Below are 25,728 nucleotides of genomic sequence, written 5' to 3'. Positions count from 1 at the left end.
CTGGCATTATTGATTCTCCATACTGGGTACCCATTCTTAGCGCTGGGGAATGCCCTAAGCAACAGAGGATGTTTAGTGGTATCCTTTACACTTCTATGCTTTCTATAGAAACTTAAAGTACTCATCCCCACCCTAAGATATGACCACAGAAAATGTACTGGGGTGGGTGGGGGAATAGTTCCAGTGGAGAACCAATGCTCTAGTCTAATAGTGGCTCCCTTCACCTCTCCATTATCTATTCCATTTTATTAATTAGGAGCTTTAATATCACAAAGCTGTTGCTGTTTCCTTTCCTGCTTTGACCACTGGAGTGTGGGGAATTTGGATTTCCCTAGCTCCCCCTTAGAATACAGGCCTATTAGAAGCAGGGTCTCTTTCCCCCCTTTTTTTGGGGGGTCTACTTTTGTAGTTCTAACTAGTTAACATTTATCAGCAAAGCACACCACATTATACGACTTAGTACTAAGTGTAAAAGTGATACTTAGTCAAGACTTTGATCAGGATCATTATATGTTCACAACTTTCAAAAGCAAGTATATTATTCATCTTTAGAGCAATTTGATTCCAGAGTAAAATGAATAAAAAGACTCATTCTTTTAAAAATGCTGCGGAAATGACCAGTCAAAGGGAGCAGATTCCATGACTTCTCAGTCCAAGGGCCAACGTAATTATAAAACCATGACAGCATCAGCATCTGATCAAAATGATGCAAATTTTCCTTGGGAGAAACCTTTGGGCAAAATCCTTGAGGACAATTACAAGTTAGAAGCAAATACAATTAACAACTGGTAGAACATGCTGATGAAAATGGAGCAGTATCTACCTAAAAGAAGGTGTCTCTCCACTTCAACATGTTAATCAATATTTTAGAAAAGAAAAAAAGAAACGAGACTAATCACAACATCAGAACTCTTGAAGCCAAAACACTATATCCAAAGCAAAATCAGGATCCATACTATCAACAATGGGAAAGTGATGGGCTCAGAGATTTTACAAAGTTTGTTGGAGGGGTTTTGTTACACACCATGCTGGTTGGCCTCCAATAACCAGTTTATTTTTACTCTTTACTGACAAAAAGCTATTATTCCCTATGGCTAATTTTTGGCCCATGATATATAAAAGAGCATGCTGAATAGGACTTCCATGGACTGCTTAAAGGACTAACTTGGATGGGAAGCACATTTTTAAAAGATGTGTGTGTGTGTGTGTGTGTGTGTGTGTGTGTGTGTGTGTGTGTGTGTGTGTGTGTGTGTGTGTGTGTGTGTGTGTGTGTGTGTGTGTGTGTGTGTGCAGATGACCACAGAGACCAGGAGAGTTATGTCAGGATCTGTAGTTACAGGCAGCAGTGAGCTGCCTGATGTGGGTGCTAAGAACTGAAAAGGTTTCTTTAGGAGAGTAGTAAGCTCTTAATCACTGAACATCTCTCCAGCCTCATAGGGGGCATACACTTTTGACTTATCCATCTTTTCTTCACTGTTCTACCCTGTGATGTATTGAACAAGCCTGTACAGCCTTGTTGAACAGTGTTGTGACATTGAAGATAGGGTGGTGCTGCTGTTGACAGATGAAGGGATGGAAGAATCACAGGAAAATCATCAATAGTTCACAACCGAGTTTGTTATGTGTTTAAAAATATGTACTCTTAGATTAGGAATTAAATGTCTGTCCTTTTAAAGTCACTGTTAGTTTTGGTTTCCATTGCCTTCAGCTCAAAACAATTCATAAGTAGAGGTAAAAATATGCCCCGATATAATTCCTTAGTGTTACATGTAAAAACATATCCCTCAAAAACATATGCTGGAGTCCTAAGCTCAATTACCCAAAAACAAGCTTTATTTAATAATATGGTCTTGGAAGAAAAAAAATCAAGTTAAGATGAAATTGGAGTCAATTATTGGGGTCTCTAAGACAGTATGACTGGTGTCCTTAGGAGAAGAAAAGAGACAAGAGACATGTAGGGAGAAGATGGCCATTTTGGAAAAGAGATTAAACTAAAACATGTACAGATCCAAGGAACATCAAAGATTAGCAAATGCTAAAGAGGAAAGACAGAATTGTGCCCTATCAAGTTTAGGAGGATGACTGAGATGACACACTTTAGATATGACACTTAGGATGATAAGGCAAAACATTTCTGAGATTTATGTTGTTTTGTGATCCTAGGAATTGCTAACCCATGATCTTGCATTTGCTAGGCAAGTATTCTACCAAATGAGCTATGTACTCCCATCCCAATTTCCCGTTTTCAGCCATGTGGTTTGTGGTACTCTGTTAATTACCACCAGTTAAGAGTAATACACTGACGTCTATTAATAAGCCACTTGGGTCTAAGAAAAATCACAGGACACAACCTAACAGTGGTAAGTATAAGAGGGCTAACACACCCCAAACAGATTTATCTAGAGACGGTGCCAATGGCAGGATTATTGTGCCCTGTACTGGTTCCAGCAAGACTACTTCAAGTGCTGTATAGTGTTTTGAACACCTTGGATACAAACTCTAAGAATGAGCATAAGACAGGTGCTAAATAAGTAGTTACTAAAGACAGGAAGAGTGGGAGGGATCAGTCTAGATTCATGCAGTACCATTCTTGGAAATAAGACTAATAAGTGAGCCAAGGATCACAAACTCAAGGCACATGTAAGACCTTTTTACTTAATAAAAAATAAAAATTTAAAAATCAGAATGCACATCAACAAATAAATGGATGAATATTCCATCTGGGTTCAATTAAATATTATTTGGCTATCAATAAAGAAGAAAAATTCATACATGATACAAGAATAAACAATGTTAAATGAAGCCAGACACAAAAGATGACATTATATGATTTCATTTCTATGAAACCTTCAGAATAGGTAAGTTGCTGAGACTGAAAGCAGACAAGCAGTTTACTATATTTAGGAGAAAAGGAGGATGTAGAATACGCACTAATAGGTACAGCATTTACTTCTGGGGTGATAAAAGGTTGGAATTAGACAGACATGGTGGTAACACATGAATGTACTAAATGTAAATGCATTGTTCACCTTCAAATTGTTAATTTTATATTATTTTAATTTTAACTGAAAAAAAAACAAAAATACATTTAAAAAGAAAAGTTGAGTACTTGCTTGGTAGTAGAAAGGCTATAGAAAGAATTCAGCAATCTTCTTGTTTAAGCCATCAGAACTACAAAACTCTAAAATGTCACAGTAAAGCCTTTCTCTACTGGAACACCAATAATGTCTTGGTGGCAATGTTTCAGATTTCCCACCACAGCTCTAAGGTTCTCTTCCCTGTGCCCATTTCACGAATAATGGCTCAAGTGACCACAAATATTTTTGTCCTTTTTTCTTATGTAGGAATATAATGCCGCCCAGTGTATGATGACTTTGAGTTCATAATCTCCCCTCTTCCTTGCAGAACAGAAGTTATGTATGATACTGAGAGTGACAGAAAGGATCTTGACAATTTTACAACAAAGGACAATGTGAGAAACTCAAGGACTGTCCAAAGTAGAAGCAAAGGTCATGTCATTGCTTCCCATTGAAGGGGTCTTCAAGAAAATTAATTGAATAAGCAACTGTTTAAAGAGCTCTACTACAGTAATTCTGCCCTAGGAGCTACTCAATTTTATAATCTATTACTGCCAGGACCAAAGGAGTCACATGCAGGCATTTTCTCAAGTGCATATCAAACTTAGAAATATCAACTTCAAAAGGTTCAATTCAGTTTGAAATCTTAATTCCACACACATACACACACACAAAAATGTCTGTTTGTATCTGGGGAGGAGTATTTCACAACATAACCTAAGCTGGCCTCGACCTCACAGCTACCTTTCTACCTAGACCTCCTGAGTGCTAAGATTAAAGGAAGAAACCACTAGGCCTACCTTATAATAAAGACTAATTTTTTTCAAACTTATACTTCTTTGTGATGAATTATGTAATACAGAATCTCCTGTGGCTTAGTCCCTATCTGTGCACAATGGTCATGTTAAAAGGCAAAAAATCATGTCCTTATTAAAATATTTATCATCTAATTTAGATAAGCTCAAGCTCTGTCACCAGGACGAAGGAGGAGGATCTTACTATTTACTAATGTAAATACATATGAAACTTTCCACTTCTGACTTTTAAGCCATTCAAAGTATAGAAGATTCATAGTATTTTTAATAAGCAGCAGTTTGTATACTATTAAATTCCTGTGAGTCCAATGAAATTTTAGGCTACAGAAAATATATTTTAATGTATCCAAGAAGAGAGAAAGGATATGTCCAAAGCCCCGACAACAAAACTGTTCCAGTTTTGTTTTGCTCATAACTCTAGCAATATAAGTCTTACAAGTCTACTCTGAAAAGTACAAGTCAACTGTAATCCAGGACTAAGTGAGAAATTTATTAGGGGAGGATGAGACTGGCACATTAAACAGCTAGTGTGAAATGCAGTGTTAAAGCCAATGTACTTCCAAGGTATTAGTATATAGTAAAAACTGGGATAGCCATCAGGAAAGCTATGTGGCAATAGGAATCACTACTATATTTACTTAGGTACTTTGGTAATACTCTATCCTTATGAAACAATTGAGATAAAGACAAATAATAATTTAAGTGGGAAAATACTCATAAATTTTCAGTATAGAGCTATTGAAAACAGTGAGAAGTGTGGTTAAATTGCATGTAATGAATGAAGTAGTACACAGAAAAATGCTCGATAACATATAAAGCACATCTTCATTGTGACTGCAGCCAAATTACATAGAGATATGTAAAAGAACGGAGAAATAAACAATACAACAAAATACTTTCCTAAAATTAGACTGTGTGTCATCTTTTTCACAGAAAAGAGTTTATACCAAAAATTAGGGATAGAATACTGCTTTTGCATTAAAAAATAAGTAGGTAATAGGTTACCAACTTTCACCCTCTCAACAATATCCCTGCAAATGCCTATACAAACTTTGAAAATAAAGCACATTCTGTGCATGTTATCACACTAAAAGTTCTAGAAGACTTACAAAAACTAGTTTCAGTTTGGCTAATAATACATAGTAATTAATCATAAGATCCTTTTCTGCTCAAAAGACCTGCAAACATTCCATTCACCAGTGGAAACTACTCTTTGGATTGAAGGTACTCAAAGAGAGCATGGGAGGAAGGCATCTTAATTACCAGAGGTCTTTCCATACTCCATGCTCCACAGTTGGAAGCCACTAATGGCAGTAAGCAATACCCCTCAGGTGAATATACTAAGGTTTGCTTAAGAACCAAAGATCTATATGGATACTGATAATACCACAGAGAGGAGAAACCCAGCATAAGATGAACTCTTTAAAGTACAGTTTTGGGAGGGTTTCTGCTTCTTATAAAATGGGATTCCATCAAGTCTGAAGATACTATCAGTTTCTACAAAGGAACAATTCTTTTGTAATTATGAACTTGTAACCCATATGAAAGATGAGTAAATTGTAAGAATTAATCATTTTTCCCTGGATATGAATATGTTGCTTAAGATATGTGAAAAAAAAAAACATGAATCTTCTTAAAGTCTGGATACTGAAGAAAAAAAGGTGTGAGTGTGATAGAGGGATGTCTCCACAGGCCAAATATATAGCAACTGCTTCCCAGAGCTAAAGGATGGCAAACAATTCTCCACTTTCTTCTGAATAGTACTTTAGCATTAGGACATAGTTACCTCTGGTCTAAGTACAGCTTTCATGCAGACTGGACAAAGAGGTCCATTTCGGGAGAAATGAAGGGGAAGGCGTCGAGTGCGACTACGACATGTTGGCTCCTCACATATCAACCAGCCCTGAAGATTCAAGGGAGAAAAAAGTGCCATTATAATCACCATTGACCAACAAAACTAATAAGCCCTTCTGTTACCAGTGGTTTATCCCAATCTTCCTTAGAGATTGCAAAATAGCTTAGCTACCCACATCTTTGGACATGCTAATTAGATATATGCCAAACTTCTGATATTTACCGAGAGCTTTATTAAATATCTTGGTAAACACAAAAAGGGGTAACAGGCATATAGTTTCAGCAAACTATAATCTAAATAGGAAAGCATAATCTGAACAGAACAACAACAGTTCTGTATAGAGAAGGGATATATTTGAGATTTGAAGCTCTTATGTTAACTCAGTATTGCCAACCAAAGCTGTAATTCAATAACTTTTAATGAAATAAGAAAAAAAATAGCAAATAGGTAATAACTATTTGTTTTGATTTTAGGATGGTAGGGGTTCGTGCTACGTGGCCAAGGCTTACCTCAAATTCATAATCTTCCTTCCTTGGCCTCTAAAGTAGCTGAGATTTAAGCAAGCATCATCACATCTAATTCAGCATGTTTTGAGGCAAGAACCAGAACCCAACTTGGTCATTAAATCATCATCATCATCATTCATTTTGAGACAGGTTCTAGCTACATAGTCCAGGCTGGCCTCTAATACACTGTCTTCCTGCCTCTGACCCTTTGTTGGGATTCTAAGCATGATACCAGGGACAGGAATTTGTTGTTGTTGGTTTTTTTTTTTTTTTTGGTTTTTTGGTTTTTCAAGACAGGGTTTCTCTGTGTAGCTTTGGAGCCTATCCTGGCACTCGCTCTGGAGACCAGGCTGGCCTCGAACTCACAGAGATCCACCCGCCTCTGCAGGAATTTGTTTTTTTAATCTTTAAAATATAATGTTAAACAGTTTGACCTTTTTAGATGTTTTAAAAACTTGATTCCATCATTGTACTACTTCCTCATAATTCACCAAGTGAACTGCCAACCAACACGATGCTAAGTTGTCATTTCACCTGTTTTTAAAAGCAAAGACCTACCTCTATTTTTGAAAGAGCTAACTAAACATCCTTTCAAATCATATAGGAAACAGATAATAAGTTTGTCTAGACTTCCTACCAGTTGTAATTAACATTAAAGAGGTCTTTCTTTTTTGTCACCTCTCTATTCAGTGTTTGTTTGGGTTTGTTTGTACTTACTATCTGTTAATCTCCCTTTACAAATGACAACAAAAACTAGTGCTATTATGCATGGAAATTAAATATGCTGAGAACTGTGTAAAGGGAACTGTCTGTGAAGAAAATAGAAGCCTGTAACTCTTTGTAACTCATGTTTTCTTTTGAAAATTAAGATTTTTGGACATGATATTTTTTTTATTTATTTATTTTGTTTTTTTTTTTGAAACATGATATTATTTTAAATGAAAGTTTTTTCCAAATGGGGGAACCAGGCTTTCTTTTCAATATATGCTTTGCTTCAATTCAATTTTGCCTAGTACATTACAACTAGCACTTTATTCCCTCAAGATATGTTAAGCTAGAATGGCAGGTTTACCTTCAATAAATACTTAATATTGTTAAAAATAAATATTCCAGGACTTTGAAAAACTCCAAGATGGGGCAAACAGTCCACTACAAGATCATCATAGTGAACTTTGTTTGTAAAGGGCAACAGAAACAAAGCAAATGAAATTACTAGTATTCTGTGACCTAAAATTATCATTTACAATGACAAAACTAAACATTTTCATTCCCTATTGGGAGAAGGTGTACATCTCAAGAATCTGCTGACAAAGCAATAGAAGAAAAAAAAATGGTTTTGAATAATTTCCCTGGAAGCCCAATCTAAGAAGGAAACCCTCTAAAACCACTGTCTGCCATCCAAATATGCCATCTTACTATTGTGTAATGCTGCAGGCAAATTGTTACAACCAATAGGAATAAGGACATCACATTTTCAGTTGCAGGGTTTAATTGTGTTTATAAATGAAAGGGTCAAAAAAGGTAAAGTCAGCCTGTCCAATAAGAAAGCAAACATTTGTCTAAACATGCAAAGCTCTATCACCTGTTTTTTAACTTCAGCATTAATTTTCTTTAAAGTCATTGTGTACTAAATTGTGCGAAATACTGATCAGTCTTGATTGTTAAATTATACTTCTGAGATCTCAAGTAAAATGACTTTTGTCTCCATGAGCTAAAATAGATCAATTTCCACTTGTAACTGAGTTGTTCTTGATAGTTGTACCTAAAACACAAACTTTACTCATTTGTGTACATTTCTAATTTTAGGATTTACAGATGCAGAACTCACCCAGATCTAGAAATGTGGTACATGGGGGACGTCAAAAACATTTTTTTAAAAAATATAAATAGAAGTAATAAAATAAAAACACAGAGAAAGAAATAAGGGCTGCATCTGAAAATTCATAGAAAAAAACTCCAAAGCAGCTCTTACCCTCCTTTGAGTTAAATATACACAATGAGTTCTTCTATCACCAGCCAGTCATCAATTTGATCCCACTAGTCTTTTCATTTTACAGCCCTGTTATCATCAAACTCACTAAAATGCTGATCTTAAGCTGCTCTACTGTAGTAGCCTCTGTCCTGGCTACCTTGGCCCCATTCTCTCCCACACCCACTACAAAAAGTGGGCAAGTGTAGTTAGTTCCCCAAGAATCTCCATCCCATATCATCTCTCTACAGACAAGCAACACTCATTGGTCTGCCTTTCAAATCTCTACAACCTCACCCTGGTCCATTTTCTCATTCTCAACAAATAATCCCTGTTCCATTGGATTGCTTTTGCTACTATCCTCTACCTCCTTCACATTGACATTGCATGGTCACATAATCCCTTCCTAAAATGCCCATTGCTTTAATAAAAAGTCCATTATTCTACTACTGGGACTTCTCCCTTTAACTCAGTGGACAATGAACACACACTGCTTCACATTGTCCCTCAAACATCTTATTTTACCTTCCTAACTGGTTTGCTTCTGGAGAATAACCTTGTTTGGGTTTAGCAGTCTTCTTGCCAGTCTCTGGAGCACAGACTCACTCTGCTAAGCACAGCACTCCCACATATTAGTAGGTAATTCTGTATAAACCATCAAACCTCTCTCTGAACCTCAGTTTCCTCATATATAAAACAGAAGTAATACTTATTACTATTGTTCAGAAGATAAAAGCAAAGCAAAACAGAACAATAACAGCAACAACAACAAAACCCCAAAACAACCTCACAAAAATGTTTAGTAAATGCATTGAGGAGCAGCACTATTAAGTTATAGCTAACAATATACTTTTTAAAGTACATTCAAAGAGCCTGGTCATTGTCCAGGGAATGACTTTAAAAAATGAAGAACTAAGGCTGGGTGTAGTGACACTTTTAATTTCAGTATTCGGGGGGTAGAGGAAGGTGGATCTTTCTAAGTTGGAGACTAACTTGGTCTACATAGTGAGTCCCAGGCCAGTCAGATACAGAGACTTCGAGGGAGGGAGGGGGAGGAGGGAGGGAGGGAGGAGGAGGGAGGGAGAACTATAATAATGGATGAATGAAAATCAAGATTAAAAGTGGAACTACTTGATTTGAGTGGAAAATAATAACAATAAGGTCAATATAAATAAGAATTTCTTTATTTTTCCCAACAAAGCTATACTTAATATGCAGCTATAGATGGCAGAATAAATGACAAGGGAAGAATATATGGTCATTGCTTTAGGATTCACAGAGATTTCCAAGACTCAGTTCTGCCATGATGCACAATTAGTCTAAATTCTAACATCTCTCCAGGAGCTGAGTCACAGGGCAAGGTCTGCCAACCAGCATGCTCCTTTTTTTTTTTTTTTTTTTTTTTTTTTTTTTTTTTTGAGACAGGGTTTTCCTGTGTTGCTTTGGAGCCTATCCTGGAACTCGCTCTTGTAGACAAGGCTGGTCTCAAACTCACAGAGATCCACCTGCCTCTGCCTCCCGAGTACTGGGATTAAAGGCATGTGCCACCAAGTCCAGCCAGCATGCTCTTTTTGATCGATCTTATCATTATTACTTTTGTTAACATTCATCAACCACCCCTCTTTTCCTAAACTATACACACTCAAAGAACATCAGATTCTCTTTTCACTCAAAGGCATTTGTACATTTCTGGGCTTTCCTTACAGACCTCCCTTTTTTTGGTCACAGAATTATGCTCGGTGTATTTTTTAAAGGATGAGTCTTCTGTACAGATAGTACATAGTATGGGTCCACAGCTGCTTTGGAAGAATGGCATGTAGTGATTTGGGATTTCCAGAAATAAATAAATATATATATATATATATATATATATATATATATATATATATGTGTATGTATGTATGTATGTATGTATGTATGTATGTATGTATGTATATGTCTTTCTGACCCACATTTGCACCCAAAACTGAGAAAAAATTTTCCTAAGATCTCCATGGGACGTTTTAACAGGAGAATAATTTGCTTTTAAAGTTAAATATTCTACACTGTAGCATTCTGGCAGATCAAGGAGTATTAAGACTCAAAGAGGTGCCAGATTAGGAGATTAAAGGGCAAATCAGGAAAAATAAGGATATCAACTACTTACCAAATTTAATACAAAAATATTTTAAACAAAATTATCAAACAAACAGAAGTGGAAAAGTGTCACTTCAGTCAATGAAAGAATTTTAAATATTACTTAGAGTTTTTTAAGTTAGACACCTCTTTAAACGAACAGTCATATATCATTTCATCCAAGTTATTTGAAACTTATTGATCTTATCATTTGTGCAAGGACCAGACTCTGTCATCAGTTTGCTGAAAGGATAATGGAGCACTCCCAAACTGTTATGATAGGTTACATGCAAACTGCTGTCCTCATTTAAACACATAGAATAGCACAAGTAAAAAAAAAAAAAATCCAACCTCAGCAATTGTATATTACATGATAAATTAGCAACCTGGTCTACTTTGCCTCACATCAAATTCAATACCATAGTCTTGCTATTTTAATTTGCAATCAGAGCTTGAACATCAGAAGATGTACCTGAGGTACGTTAAAGAGCCCCGTGTAAGCTATCTTCTCCTGATACAGTGTGAGCACAGAAGCCAACAATTACCAGCAATTGTATTTTACCACTATAGGACAATACTAGCACAGTTAAAATTGTCACCATGCTAGCAAGTGGGGAAAATATACTTAAAATGTCTTTATATGGAAAATTACAATTTTTTTTGGGGGGGGAGGTTCAGTGAAGGACATGTATCTCTCTATATGGATAGCTAAAAAAAAAATCACTCAGTATATTTAAGCCTATTCTATAAAATACTCTCCCTATTCATCCGACTCAAAAGCAAGCTACATTCTTAGGTTATAATAGGTCACAACTAAGTATATAGTACCTTGTTTCTGGAATAATTTTGCTTTGTCTGTCAACTGTCAACAAAGCACAAAAAGCTCATGCAACCTATGCATGCACTGTGGATGTTAGGGATCTAACAAAATACAAATAATAAGGATACAAGATTTCATAGCTACCCTGCTTTCACTTTACATGAAAAACTGAAAGCATTTGTCGCTCTACATTCCATTCATCTCTATTGTATCACAAATCTTTTCATAAAAGACTTTCTCCCCCTATGAGAAGCTGCAAGTGACTTGGGGATGTAATATTCCAACTGCGATGAATGTCCAACTCCCTAGCACAGTTATAAATGGGCATACCAAGTTAAGGCACATATATAGTTATTTCAGCATGGAAAGGAGTAAAGATTCAAATGGAATGAAATGGTAAAATGGAAACTCTGCTGCTTACATTAATATTTTAGTGATGAAAACGCTAAAGAGAAATTGTTTATTATTTCTATCATCATTTTAAGTTGTCACTCTTAAAAAAACAAAAACAAAAAACCTACTGCCTTGTATTCAAAATAACAAACTTTAAAAACAAGCTCAAGAAAGTCTGTCACATGGGGGAGGTGAGGGGAGCAGGAGGAGGGGGGAGGGGGAACTGGGATTGGTATGTAAAATAAAAGATTCTTTAAAAAATAATAAAAAAGCAAGATCAAGGCTCAGTCTCATCATCAGGTGCACAGGGGAAAGAAAAAAAAGAACTGGAAGAAACTGCCACAAAAATGCCAGCATCAGTTAACTGTATAATGTCTCTTCTGTATTTTTAAGCAAAAAAAAAATATTAATTGAAAAATCTGAAAACTGTTATTAATGATGGAAGAACTTTTTGACATGGGCTTTCACTACATTACCAGAAAAATATTCTAAGCACCACATTTGGTTGTTGCCAAGATGAATGTGCAACATGAATTTGCAGAGAATATGCACATGGCGGGGGCACAAGGAAAAAATAATGTATTTCCTGCTAACACTGAAGTTTCAAAAATGAGTCAATTTAATCACATAAGCATTTCTTAAACAGAAAATGACAAGGTATGTTTTGGGAACATTAGAAACATTCATTAAATTAAGCTACTCACTAAAATGCATAGGCTCTTATGTAATATGACCTGAATATATTTCTTTATGATAGATCACTAAAGGTAGGTAATAAATCAGTTTTAAGAGAGGTGTCCTGTTCCTCATGCCCTCTTCCCTGCTTAGTTGAACACAGATCAACTCAGATGTCCTTGGGCAAGAATCAAATGAAAACATTCAATCAGAAGGGTAGGCACAGACAGTCCCTCATCACAGAATTTTTCTTTGCCCAAGTCCAACTAAAAGTAACTTTGATATTTTTGTTTCTGTTAGTTTCCAGATATGTATTTGTTAGCATGGTTTAATGCAAGATGTCTTTGGGTACCAAATAACAATGTTAAAACTGAATCATCTATACAGTTGCCTCATAAAAATTGGAATGGAGTTCACACCATCACCAGGCTATGTTTGTTCATTTAACTTTAATTATTTTCTCCTTGAGAATGGTACTAATGAAACTGAATATCTTTCATGGTCTCGAAGGGCTGTTTCAATAGTCTGTAAACAGAACTAAGGAGAGACAAGAGATCTGGCTGAGCCAAGGGGTTGCTAGGTGATGCAGAATGTAAACCCACAAACTTGTTAAGGTTTGCTTTGCTTTCATGCCACTTTCACACACTTTCAAAAGTTTTGAGAACTGATTTTTCAGGTGGTCATTACAAAAAAAAGTTTCCCTCCCTCCAAATTCACTCTCCACAGATGCTCTACAACATTCAAAAGAAATGAAATCCATCTGACCTCTGGCTTTAGCATGGGAAACTTTGGGTTTTACAGAAACATGGGATTATGTACTTTCTGGATACCCACAATTTAAGAAACATATCAAGCAAGGTAGATTCCAGTATTTCAAAAAGTCATTCCCAATCCCTCATTTAACCTTAATTAAAATAAAAATTTCGTTTGAAGAGGGGGAAAAATTTGATCAACCGCTCAAGAGATTTGGGGCACAGAAACTCAAAAGCCATGGCAAATACCTCAGTACAAATCATTATGTTGACAACCCTTTCGGTTTAACCACTTTCTTCTCCTCTTCTGGCCCGTACCAGCATTGACTGCCTGTGCGGCTTCGCCTGCCCACCCCCTCCCCCAGCCTCCTTTTTTAAGTAGCTGATCAGAGATTGTCCAGTAAGAGCACTTTATTAGATCATCAGCCAGAGGGGTTCACAAGTACTGAGAGCAATGGGCTCAAATGCGGCACATCAGTTTTAATAGACCAGGGGCTACTAGTAAACTGCAGATACTGCTGAGAACTTTCCATGCACTGAACTCTTGAAAAAGCACCGTCTCTCCAGCTTAAATGCAGCTGCCTCTTTCAATGCCGCAAATGGGTAAATTTGACAAAAAAGCCACCATTAAGACTACATGAAAGGCTCAAGACAACATCCTTTCAATGCTTTGTACTTCAGTAATCAGATGTACTTACTCACCCCCTCCCCCAAACCCGATCAAGAACTATTTCTGAATGGTAGGAAATAATTCCACTTTGTACATCTTTTAGTTAATCAAGACTTTCTATTCAGCAATTTGACCTTTTGTTCAAAACAGGATTATCAGTTTTTTCGCCAGTTACCAAGGGCGACTCGCATGGTGAACATAATTGCAATAATTTGCAAAACACCATGGCAACCCACATTACAACTAGGTAAATACTGGGCTTTTGTGCTACATTGTTATTTTCAGAGATGCTGAAGTCAAAGAACGAATGACAAATGAACACAAAATTTATATTTGCTTTGTCTCAAAAGAGAAGAAAATTGATAACAAGAATTGGGGGGAAACCGACTACAGCTGTAATTTCTAACTTGATTAATTAGGATGGTAACAGTCCTTAACAGTATATTCAACAAACAGCCCTGACTTCGTCTCTCCACCCACCTCTCTCTATACCACTACCACTATCCCCCACACACCCCAGACAAATTTTTTCAGCTTGGAGAACAAACATCCCCCATTTGCTCTTTTCTTCAACTTAATGGAATCCTTAATTGCAGAATATTGTTCTCCTGCTCTTCACGGCAATGAAAACGAGAGAAAGGAGGAGAGTGCCAGGGCAGACAGGGAGCTACAGTCATTTGTTTTCCTGCCTCTTTTGGACACCCCAGGCCCAATGATGAGATGGCATTTTCCCGGTTTCAGCAGCTGTTTCGTAGCAGACAATAAAGTAAAAACTATTTAGCTTTGCAGAAAAGCCACTTCTGTCCTCTTGACAACACAAGGTAAGTCTACATGCCGAGATGAAGTTTCATAATTTAAATGCCAGAACATAAGATGAGAAAATGATGTTAATAATAAAGAACATACATTTTTCTTGTAAAGAAATTACTAACTGTGGTACTATCCAAAAAAAAAAAAAAAGCTTTTGAAATATGTGTGTTTGCTATTTAAGGAAGATGTTCAGCAGTATCACCAATGGTTTGAAAACCACTTTATACTTAGAGATCCCAACTCACAAAACAGTCTAAAATATAAACTGACTACTCATGAATTAATGCGAAAATCAAAATAGCATTTTTCAGTAGATAAGCAGTTTTACACAGCATTATAGTCTTTTCACCAATAAATGTGACTGTAAAAGTTAGGTCAGAATGTTTTTAAGACAGATGTGAGAGGCAGGTTTGATTTTTGTAGTAAAGAAGCATTTTTTTAAAGAGGCACACATTCTACTATAATGCCCCACCTCCCTCGGAAATTATCACAACTGACTTTTTGTGCAAAATGTAGTATTCAGGGACAAGAAAAGAAAAAAAAAATACACACAGCAAGGGCTTGCAGAAGTTCCACTGCCGAGATCTCTAGAGATAAGCAGCTGCAGATGCATTCTGAACACAGTTCAGCCTGCTTTCCTTCATCTGCTGCCTCCTAATGAGGTGGAACCAAATGAGTCTCTGAAAAGATCTGCATATTTCCCCTAACTTTTGAAAAAATCAAACGAACAGGATACTATAATGGGTCTATTCTTACTCTTTTTCAGGGCTGAAAATAGCCACACACCTAAGATTTAGTTTGAAGAAATCACAATAACATTCTTTAGAATATGCCTTGGAAATTAGAGGTACTGTGATTTTTTTTTTTTTTTTTGGTGAGGAGCAGAAATCAAAAGGATGGCACACATTATATCCTTTCCAGCCAGGGACCACCTTTTTATATTTTTAAAATGTGTATTTTTATTGGGTTAGTTCCAAAAGCATGGTATCTTTGTAAAATGCACCCTTTAATGTCAGATGAAAGAGGGGCAAACAAGCCTTTGTAATTTTTCAGCAGATAAAATTGATACATGATAAACAGCTTAAAATCACTCTAACACTTAAGTCCTTTAAAAAAAACCATAGGTACAAATAACATACTTTATAATCTGTCCAGAATCCCTTCACTTGTAATAATTATGTAGTACCTGCTTTTTCCCCAACCTTTAATGGTCTCTACTCTAATGGGTTTTTTTCTTTTTTTTTTCTTTTTTCTTTTCCTTTTAGCCAACTGGTTAGGACGCTTTTGACATCAATTTCTTTACAACTACCCTCCTTTAACAATAATAAATTACTAAAATCCCTAATCAGAAATGAGAAATACCTAGCAGATGGATTGCATTTCTTCTTCAGTTCAGTCCCCATGACCCCATAGGACACTAGCTTGCATTTAAAAGGAAACCTGACTGATACACCATTCTCAAATTCTTGCTCTTCAATTTGGAACTCTGGTTGTACACTGGAATCCCCAAAGGTACATTAACACAGGTGGCTGAGCACCATCTCTGGGGCTTTTGATTGAGGTGGAGCCTGAGAATCAGCATCTTTAACAGGTTTCCAGGTGCTACTGCTGCTGCTGATTTGGAGACCTCACTTTGAGAATCACCAGTGCCATTTAGAATGGGTACTGGGGCTTTTAAAAGCCCCCAAGTGATGCTAATATGCAGACAGGGTTGAGAATCACTGCTCTGCATTACTCTCATTTTCTCTCTGCTGCTTAAAATGATTTTCTGAACAATGTACTTTATTAACAGAATTATACTCAGGAATAGTCTTTCAAGTTCTTTATCCTTCAATATTTACTTTTTTCTCTCTACATACTGCTTATGTGGTTATTCTAAACTCTCTCAAGTTCTCCAGGAAGTGTCTGAATTAGCAATGCCTCAAATCAGAGTTAATTCTACCAGTAGAATTGACCAATTCTAGATGGCTTATACCAAGTGTGTAGCTTAGTAACAATTTAAAGAAAGCAGCAAAAATATAATGTAAATATACACTCTAAATATAATACACAATCCCTAAAATACAAAATGTACTCCTATCAGAATAAAAGTATTTTAAAGGAGGGTTTCAAAAAAAGTGTCTGAGAAGTGACCACAATTTATTTTTTACAAGTAACAAGAAGCAATGTATTTAAGCCCTAAAATTTAAAGTTGAAAGAGACTTCAGAGCACCCTAATCTTTTACATCTGAGGAAGAAGAAGCCCCCTGAAAGTCAATTCCTTGTACAGATGCATAGTTTATGGACTTAGCTTCCAGCCCACTGTTCTTTTCTTTACACTTTTTACATGAAGTTCAATACATCAGACACTAGAGAGCACTTGTAATGTGGCTGCTCCAAACTAAGATGATGTAAGGGTAAAACAACAGCTTCCTGATATTTTAAAGTACTCATTATAGATTGAAATATTTTGGATATATTGGATAAGGTAAAATATAGTATTTTTAGCATACAATATCAATGCCATGTTAAAAAAATACAAGTGGGGACTGGGAGTATAGTTCACTGGGTAGAGCTACCACACAAGCCCAGAATTCAATACCTGGGACTGCATAAACTGGGCATGTATAAGAAGACCCTATCTCAAAAACAATAAATAAAAAGGAAAAATACAAGTCTAAATGTTATACACATTTTTATAAAGAATGTTTTATCACATTAAGGTAGTACCCTTTAAATGCATACAGATCTGCCTAAGAGTTGCTTGTTCCTGTCTTTTTGACCATTTTTCCTACTAGGTGGTTCACTTTTTCTCCTTGATCTGAAAGAGTACTTTATATATGAAGGACAATCAGCCACTATTTGTTATTGCATTGTTGTTCATCATTTAATTTTTTAACTTTATGGCATGTATGTGTGTATACATATATGCAACATAGTAATTCTATTACTTATGCCTTCATGTGTATGGGTGTTTTGCTTGATATATGTCTGTGTATCACACATGTGACCAATGCAGTGAAGGCCAGAGAAGGGAGTCAGATCCCATGGAACTAGAATTACAGTTATGAGGGCTATGTGAGTGCTGAGATCTCTGGAACCTAAGTTCTGGAAGAGCAGCAATGTTTTTGTCCGCTGAGCTATCTCTCTAGCCAGAAGAAATTCTTTTATATTTATAGTCAAATTTACTGCTGTTTTCCTCTTTTGGGGGTCTGATTTTTTTATTGTTTCAAAGTGTTCTCAAGTAAGCAGAGCACAGAGGATTTTGAGTCATGAAACTACTCCATATGATACAATGGTTTATACATACTACTGTATATTTGTTCACACAAAATGTGTAACACATAAATGAGCAGTAAGCTAAGCTATAAGGAACAATGTGCCAATGTCCACACACTCACTAATCATGATGGATGTACCACTGTAACAGGGGATGTTGTAAGGATATGCATATGAATAACAGGAATTCTAGGAGAAATCTGTTGTGATCTTCAAACTGTTCTACACAGCCATCTGTTTTGAAAAAGAATTGCCAACTCTAAGGTTGGTATTGCTTTTATAGCATCCTTTTCTACACTGAATAAGGAGAAAGGAGAACATTCAACTACAAATTTTCTAGATAACTGTTACCTTCTGGTACGAGCCATCCCCTTATTAACTATTAGTTTCAATTTTGGATCTACTTGTGAATACGTTTATAGCAATTCTGCTTAAATCATTAAGTACTCATAGGAGAAAAAAACAACTACCCTAAACTCCTATAGTCATAGTTCCACTTCATTATCTAAATTTTACACAAAAATTGTGACCTTTTAAAAAAAAGTGAGGAATCTTTAATCGGTAAAATTATAAAATATTATTTAATAGACAAACTTATAGAATGCTAACAGTTCCAACCAAGAATGCATTTTTACCTTTTCTAAAATCTTCTTTTCCTTTTAAATCCTTCTATAGCTTTTTGTTTGTTTTTCAAGACAGGATTTCTCTATATTGCTTTGGAACCTGTCCTGGAACTCACTCTGTACACCAGGCTGGCCTCATATTCACAGAGATCCGCCTGCCTCTGCCTCCCGAGTGCTGGGATTAAAGGTGTCAATACCAACACCCAGCCCCTTCTATAGCATTTTAAAGTTTTGTTCTAATTCAGCATTTGAGTATATTCTTTGGCAGTTCATATTTTCTAGTCATTTGTATACATGAAATTTCTTTTGTTGCGCTTTCTAAGTGGTTATTATTTGTATAGCTCAAAAGGTACTGATCTGAAATTAATTTTATAACTAGTACTCTTAATATATACTTTTTGTGTTTTAGGATAAATTTCACTGGGTTTTCTATGTTTACAACAATCTACAGGTAATGTTTTTTTCCCTTCCAATTTTTAAAATATATTTTTTGTTCATATTATAATGGCTAGCTCTTTGACAGCTTGGCACTATTGATCACCATTTCTACTGGGGTGCCCCTCCAGCCAACTTCACAAGAATCTTCTGTTGTAGACCCATGAATTGAGTCACAAAAGGATGGATAACCACAGCTGACAAAAGGTAATTTGATTGAGATCATTACAAAGCCTGTAAGAATCTTTGTCTCAAAGTACCTAAAATATTTGCTGTTGAATTCAGTTTAAGGATATTAAATGGCTAAATAAATACTAAAATAACTCCTTTCATATTTGGAGATTCAGTCCTCTGAAGAACTACTATCCCTAATATATGTTGAGTGTAAATTCAGCTTCGTTATTCAATAGCACCTCTTGGCTCAGTCTGAAAACATCACAAGACAATATAATGTGACGGAGGAGTGGTCTCAGTTTAGGGAATTCACACTCTTATACAGAAAAGTGCTACAATAGACTAGATGGTTAAGGTCTGCTTAAGGCAAAACTTCTCGAGTTTTACAACATATTGTTATTTTGCCACAGCACCCCAGGCTGTTTGCGAAGTAAATACATAGTTCAGGCTGACCCCCAATTTGTAATCCTCCTGCCTCAGTCTCCCAAATGCTGAAATTATAGATATACACTTCCATGCCAGGCACAAAAGTGATCTCATTATCCCACCATTATTAAGTCTGACTTGGTCATTACAGTTTTCATTTCCAAACAATCTTTCAAAGTGTTTTCAATAAGTGAAACAAAGATTTTTAGGTTAGTAAAACTACTCTATATGATACTATAATGGGATGATGTATACAGCAGTGAGCCTCAATTTGCAATCCCCAGGTCAGGGCACAGAAACATAAATTTGTTAAAGATGCCATTTTTACAGCCTTCCCCTAGATGTTGAATCAGGCTCTCTGGGTATGGTACCTAGTTATCTGTTTCATGATGTTGTTCAAAGTTTGTCTGTGATGAGTAGGCCTGTTTTCATGTAAGTAAGGTTTAGTAACCATAAATTATCAAACCACATGGCATACTCTATCAAGCTGTGAAACACAGAAACAAGGTTATGGAAGAGTGCTAGAGTAACAGGTAAAATATGTTACGTATAAGAACACAAATATAAATAATCAATTAAGCTCAGTTACTGTATCCTGACATTGTGTTCAATATGCCACTACTCTCAAAACCCATGATTAAATAGGATTTTAATTTACATTCTTGGGGCTTACAGTTTCTAATTTGGAAGAAGTATAAATCTCCCATTTTAGGAAACTTTCATATTTAACCAAAACAAATTTAAAGAAAAATTATTTGCTTCACCTCTTCAGATGTCCTGACCTTGCTCAGAATGTTGTAAATAGCCTCTGAATCTACTTCATGTTTTACTCATCTGGAGTAAGGCTGGCATGCTTCAGTTGGATGCTAAGATGGTTATAGAAATGACAGTTCAAACATCTGTTAATCCACTGCCCACTTCTGATTTCACTCTAAAGCTTAGGAAATGCTTCTTGAACAGGATTCTCTTTAGCTTCTCATCTGATGTTTTACATAATAAAACTAAAGAATTTGACTTTATTCTCTAAGTACTATCACCAAGTGTTCCCCCGGGAAAGCAGAAAATGGGCCTGGAGTAGGCCACTAATTTCCTAGGAACAGAGAAGTCTCTACCTAATCAACCCATCTTCCCTAGGAACACTCTTAGAAGGCCTTGTACATTAGAAGCCAGCAGAGAGATTTACATTTGCCCATGCTGGACATCAAGCTATCAGCAAGGAAGGGAAGCCACTTGGAACAAGATGGATTTTATTAATTTTGGGGGGATGACTAAGATACTATTAATTGGCCACAAACTTGACACAAACATAGAAAAGCCAAGTCACTTTACCCATTAGTATGAAACAGGACTCTTCATTTCACTTCTACACATAGAGTCATGAAAACAGGCATGGTCATCAGTAGTTCTCTTAGCAGAAAGTACTTGTCTTTGAGCTCACCCAAATTATATCTTGTCTGTCCTTATCAGCAATAGCATTACCAAAACTGTATTTAAATGAACCTTTGAAAGCAATCCCCCTGCAGCTAGAGAGAGCACTTAGCAATCGAGAACACTGGTTTTTCTTCCAGAAGTTCCAGGTTTGATCTGCAGGACCCAAAAAAGGAGCTCACAACAGTCTATAAATTCAGTTTGGGATTTGATGTTCTTTTACTGTTCTCTGCAGTTAAAAAACAAATTTAATTAAGTGACCTTCCCCAGAAGGTTGTATTACTATCATATCTATATGAATTTCTTTTTCCAACTAAGGCAAAACAATATTCTAGGTCTATATTAAACACATTTCAATTGTTACATTTGGGGGAGGACTCATTCTGTCTTTGAGACTTGGAATGCAAGTTGAACATAACTTCAAGAAGAGGTTCAAATACACTAGCATAAAAGAGTGAGGAAAAGGTTGAAGATGGAAAAAGAAAACAGAAAGGGAATCACCAGACAGCTTCTTAGACCCTGATGAAGGTTTGCTGAGCTTTGAGCTTCTATAGCCTAGGTGAGTGTATGAGACACTACAAAGGCTGGGAAAATAGGCTTTTTCTCTTTTAATTTTAAACACAATTAAGATCTGTAAGAGTAATTCAGACGGCCAATCCTCCAGCTTCCTTCAGGCTATGAGAGGTAAGAACTCCAAAGGCACCAGTGCCTTCCTTCATCATGCCCAACTTAGCTACTTACAGGTGGAAAGTAAAAAAAAAAAAAATAGCAACATAATCGAAAGGCAGAGAGGAAGGGCCAGTTTCTGGTGCTCCCCTCACTTACTGTATTAGTGCTTCTGTGTTTTGGGCAAACTCTTCACTCTGTGAGTTTCTGGATATATTCCCATGAATATGGAGTTCTGGGTCTTTTATGGGATAATGAGAAAGACCACTGCCCCAAGTTGCCTTCAAATACTTGTGCAAAGAAGTATAATTCCCACATACACAAATTCATCTTCTCTCCTGATGAAATACACTGTAGGATATATGGGCCTTTTTCTCTACGGTGTGCGTACATGTGTGTGTAATTTAATCAGGTTGCCTAGTGGTGGTAATCTAGGAATTATAATATGATGTTTACTACTCAGAAAGTAGAAAACAATACGACTACCTTCTCTATGTCCCTTCATAACAAAATTTAGTGATGATTACATTAAATATTGAATGTTTAACAAATACATGTGACCTATTAGAGAAAGAAAGGTAAAGCTTAAGTAGCATTATATTTTTAGAGAGATAATGTTAAAAGTTTTTTCTTAATTTCCATCATTCTTGTGGGTTACTTAGGTTTTCTGCTAGAAACAAAGAACTCAAAGTGTTACTCTCTTGCCTCTTCTCAGAGCCTCTTAAAATTTATGGCTTTGGAAAATAATATCATGTCCCCAGTTTCAAATTCTGGAATGATATTTTTGTTTCAATGTAAAATGACACAAGAATCTTCTCACTACCTGAGCAGTTTATGAAGTACTTTTGATGTTAAGTTCTGTCTGAAAGCTCCAGAACAATCTAGCACCTTCTCTATACTGACAGTGGGATGAAAATGCAAGAACACATATTTCTACTGAACAACCAAGATAAGACTTCTCATTTGCCCAGCATTATTTAACCTTTTCCCTAACATGAACAACGTTAAAAATGCTTCACCTATGAACTTAGCAAACGAAAAGTAAGCGTCAACTGGAAATGCCACAGAGAACTGCCATTATGCTCATAATTCAACTTTGCGTTATTCAATGCAACCTAAGGGGTACCTTTTGTATAGTACAAAATATGGAACTACACATTTCTGAAAGGTCATGGAAACACTAGGAGAAAAGAAGAAAGTGAATTAGTGAAAAATGAATTCAGTTCAGATTTTTACATTAGATGTCAAAGTTAATACAGTTTCTTACTAACAAGGTACCATCGATCGCTAGAAATGGAAAGCTGTAACGTTAAAATAACTTGCTAAGTCTTTCATGTAACTGCTTAGATTTTTCCCTTCACAAGGCAGATAAAAGGTTCCCTTTTCCCTCTGTGTTTATAATTTGTTGTTTGCCTTAAAGAAGTAATTTCTTGAAAATGTACTTTCCTTGTTAATAAAAACCCCAGTGACTCAACACCAAAAAAGTGGAATCCAAGAAAGCTGAAAAAGATTTAGCTTGATATTAAATTGTATTTTTGTTACCATTAAAACAACCTTCAAATTTACTACAAATTTTGAAGAAAATCACTTCTTTAAAAAAATGGAGCATGCATGTGTGTTTCTGATAAAAATTAAATCCCATACATTGTAAAGGTTTTGTGTATTTAAAAAACAGAAAAAGACATTTCAAGTAGAAAACTAGCATAGTTCCCCTAAAGAACACATTAAAGCTCAAGGCTAAAGAGAAGCAAAAGAAAGATTAAATCCTTTTACTCATGCAAGGTAGGCAAAGGAGCATGGGGCAACTCAGACTGGAACTCTGAAGAACTTCAGGTCACAAAGAGCTACAGTCAAAGACTATTTCTAAGTTAAAACTTCATGAAATAAATAAAACTTTAAAACCCCATTATAATTAATATAAAATAGAAAGGCCTCCTATACTTATTAAAAATACCCACTAACTTGAAATGGTCATTTTGTTGCCTAATAATCTACTCAAATACTAAAAATTGCCAAGCTTTCAAAGATGTATGGTAAACCTGAGTTTAAAAAATGCTTAATTGTCTAAAATTATTAAACCACTTGCACAAATTCAAGAAACAAAATCTATTTTGCTGAGACTGATGCTGTATAAACTATGAAAACATTAAGTTAACTGCTCAAAGTATTTTTCTTTTAGTTTCATATGTAAAGGATTAGCTAACAAACTATTACAATACTTTAAATCAGACAAAATTATTTTATCATTGAAGTAGCATTTCTGGAAAAAATACATTTTACCAAGTCTATTTTAAAATAACTTAAGAAATAAGAAGCATACAGAAAAAAATCTTAATATGCAGTTTGGTAAAGTTCAAGTCAGTCTTTGAACAACACGTTTATCTATCCAGTAAAGCTTGTGTTAATGCGATGTAAGAGTTTGGCAAATTCAACTTTAATGGAGCATAAAAGTGCTTTTGCTTGAAAGTGAGATCATTTTTAAAAATTCAAAGCATGATCACTTTTTCTTTTTTCATAGGAACAATCTGATACAAGCAGCAAAGCTTAAATAAACTAGAAACATTTCAAATGATCCATAAAGGATTAATAAGCACCACAGGAAGTCCTATAGGCTCAGCGTATACATTTTCCATTCCCCCTCCCAGGATGGGCATGATATGAAATTCTAAACAGAAGTCAAGTTTCAAAGTCTCTGAATGTTAAAGGGCTGTTATGTTGGGGTGAGAGGTCACAACTAAGGACTCTCTAATTTGAAATGGATCAAATACCAGTGACACTCAGATAGAATCATGCAAACTTAGATATTCAATTAAAAAGGTCTTCTTGCTGATGTTAATAGCCAGTGGTCAGGAGCAAAACTAAGGCAAAGGAGTAGCAGCAAGCTACAGGCCACTAATATAACAAGAACAAAATGACAGCTATTAGTTTGGCAGAGATAATCTATGCTGAAACACAAAACACAAAAGCACACAATTTCTTTCAATACAATTTTCTTGTCTTCCCACTGACTTCTGTGATTACAGAGGAAAGCAGGGTTCTAAACACATTTCCCAATTGAATCCTCAATCAATAATAGTAAAAAATTCAGATGGAAGATACAGGAAATGCATTATGGCATTAGTAAACGTTTCAAAATAGGCTAAACTTATCAATATGCAGAGAACTTAGTAAGAAGAAACCTAAACCTTAGATACCTAAAAGGGATGATATTTTTGTCACCCCACAGGTCAGTGACATTGCTGTGACCGTAAAATTGAAATTCTTTTCATTCTTAGGTTAGACAATCTTCCTTCTTAAATTTTATAATTATTTATCTTTGAGGATAAATACATCCCATGAAATGCACTGTTTTAGCAGAACATGTAAACAGTAACTCTGTTTTCTGTAAGCTATAATACCAGCTTTTCCTTACAACTCAGTTCTAGGTTCCAAATTGATGTCAGTAAGAACATGGCTTTTTAGTGAGGACCCAGGCTTATTCCTGAAGTAAGCACTTAAGTGTGAGGGAAAAATACTCCTTACATTTTGTACACGCTCTAGAATATACATTATTCTGAAACTGGCATTTTATTAGTTAGCTGACAGCAACACAGACTACTCTTGCTATGATAATGAGATTTACTTTGTTAAAATGAAATGTGAATAGCAAGGAAAGTGACAGTTAACAAGACCAATGAAAACCAGATCAATGAGAAAAATTTTTAAAGAGACAAAAAAAAAAAGAGAAAGTTTCAAGCACAGTCTTATGGTTGGAACACAAACCAGCCAATCTCTGATGTTCTAGCCTTCTCTGAGAATATAGTGGGCTATATTCTTACTAAGGCTTTGGCTATTTTTTTCATATTGCCTATAGTAAATACGTAAAGGAAAAGAGGTATAATCAATTCAAACATTCAGTCACAAATTCAATCAACTATTGCATACCTGTTTTGTTCTTAGAATTTTCTGTAACTGGATAGACCAAGATGCAAAATGTCACTTTTCTGTAGAAGAAGTTTTTTGAAAAGCTTATCTGGGCTTTGAATCAGAAAGGTCCAAAATTACATTTCAGCTCCACAAATTATCCTTCTAACATTCACTGAGTTTCTTCCTATAAGGTTCAAATTCCTTATTTATAAGACACCACCTTACAGGGGTACTACAGAGTTAAATGACATTGTGTATAAAAGTATTAACAAAGTATTTAAATGACATCTCAAAAATATTCATTCTTCTTTTTACTGCTCTCCAGAAGCCTACAATAAAATGATTGGCCAAATAA

The 25,728-nt window shown here is 35.7% G+C and overlaps 1 protein-coding gene across 4 annotated transcripts in view; it reads right to left on the bottom strand.

Moving 5' to 3' along the window:
• The window catches only part of Pola1 (DNA polymerase alpha 1, catalytic subunit), a 309,461-nt gene that overhangs the window by 105,184 nt on the left and 178,549 nt on the right, over positions 1-25,728 (bottom strand). For all 4 annotated transcript variants that reach the window (XM_027431877.2, XM_035450313.1, XM_035450314.1 and 1 more), the window contains exon 35: positions 5,679-5,795. In XM_027431877.2, the coding sequence (XP_027287678.1) occupies positions 5,679-5,795 (117 nt within the window). The remainder of the gene's footprint in view (positions 1-5,678; positions 5,796-25,728) is intronic.

The sequence above is a fragment of the Cricetulus griseus genome, chromosome X, assembly GCF_003668045.3.
Source record: "Cricetulus griseus strain 17A/GY chromosome X, alternate assembly CriGri-PICRH-1.0, whole genome shotgun sequence".
NCBI lineage: Eukaryota > Metazoa > Chordata > Mammalia > Rodentia > Cricetidae > Cricetulus > Cricetulus griseus.
The sequence above is the reverse complement of the archived record's forward strand: the minus strand, read 5'-3'. Positions and strand labels throughout refer to the sequence as shown.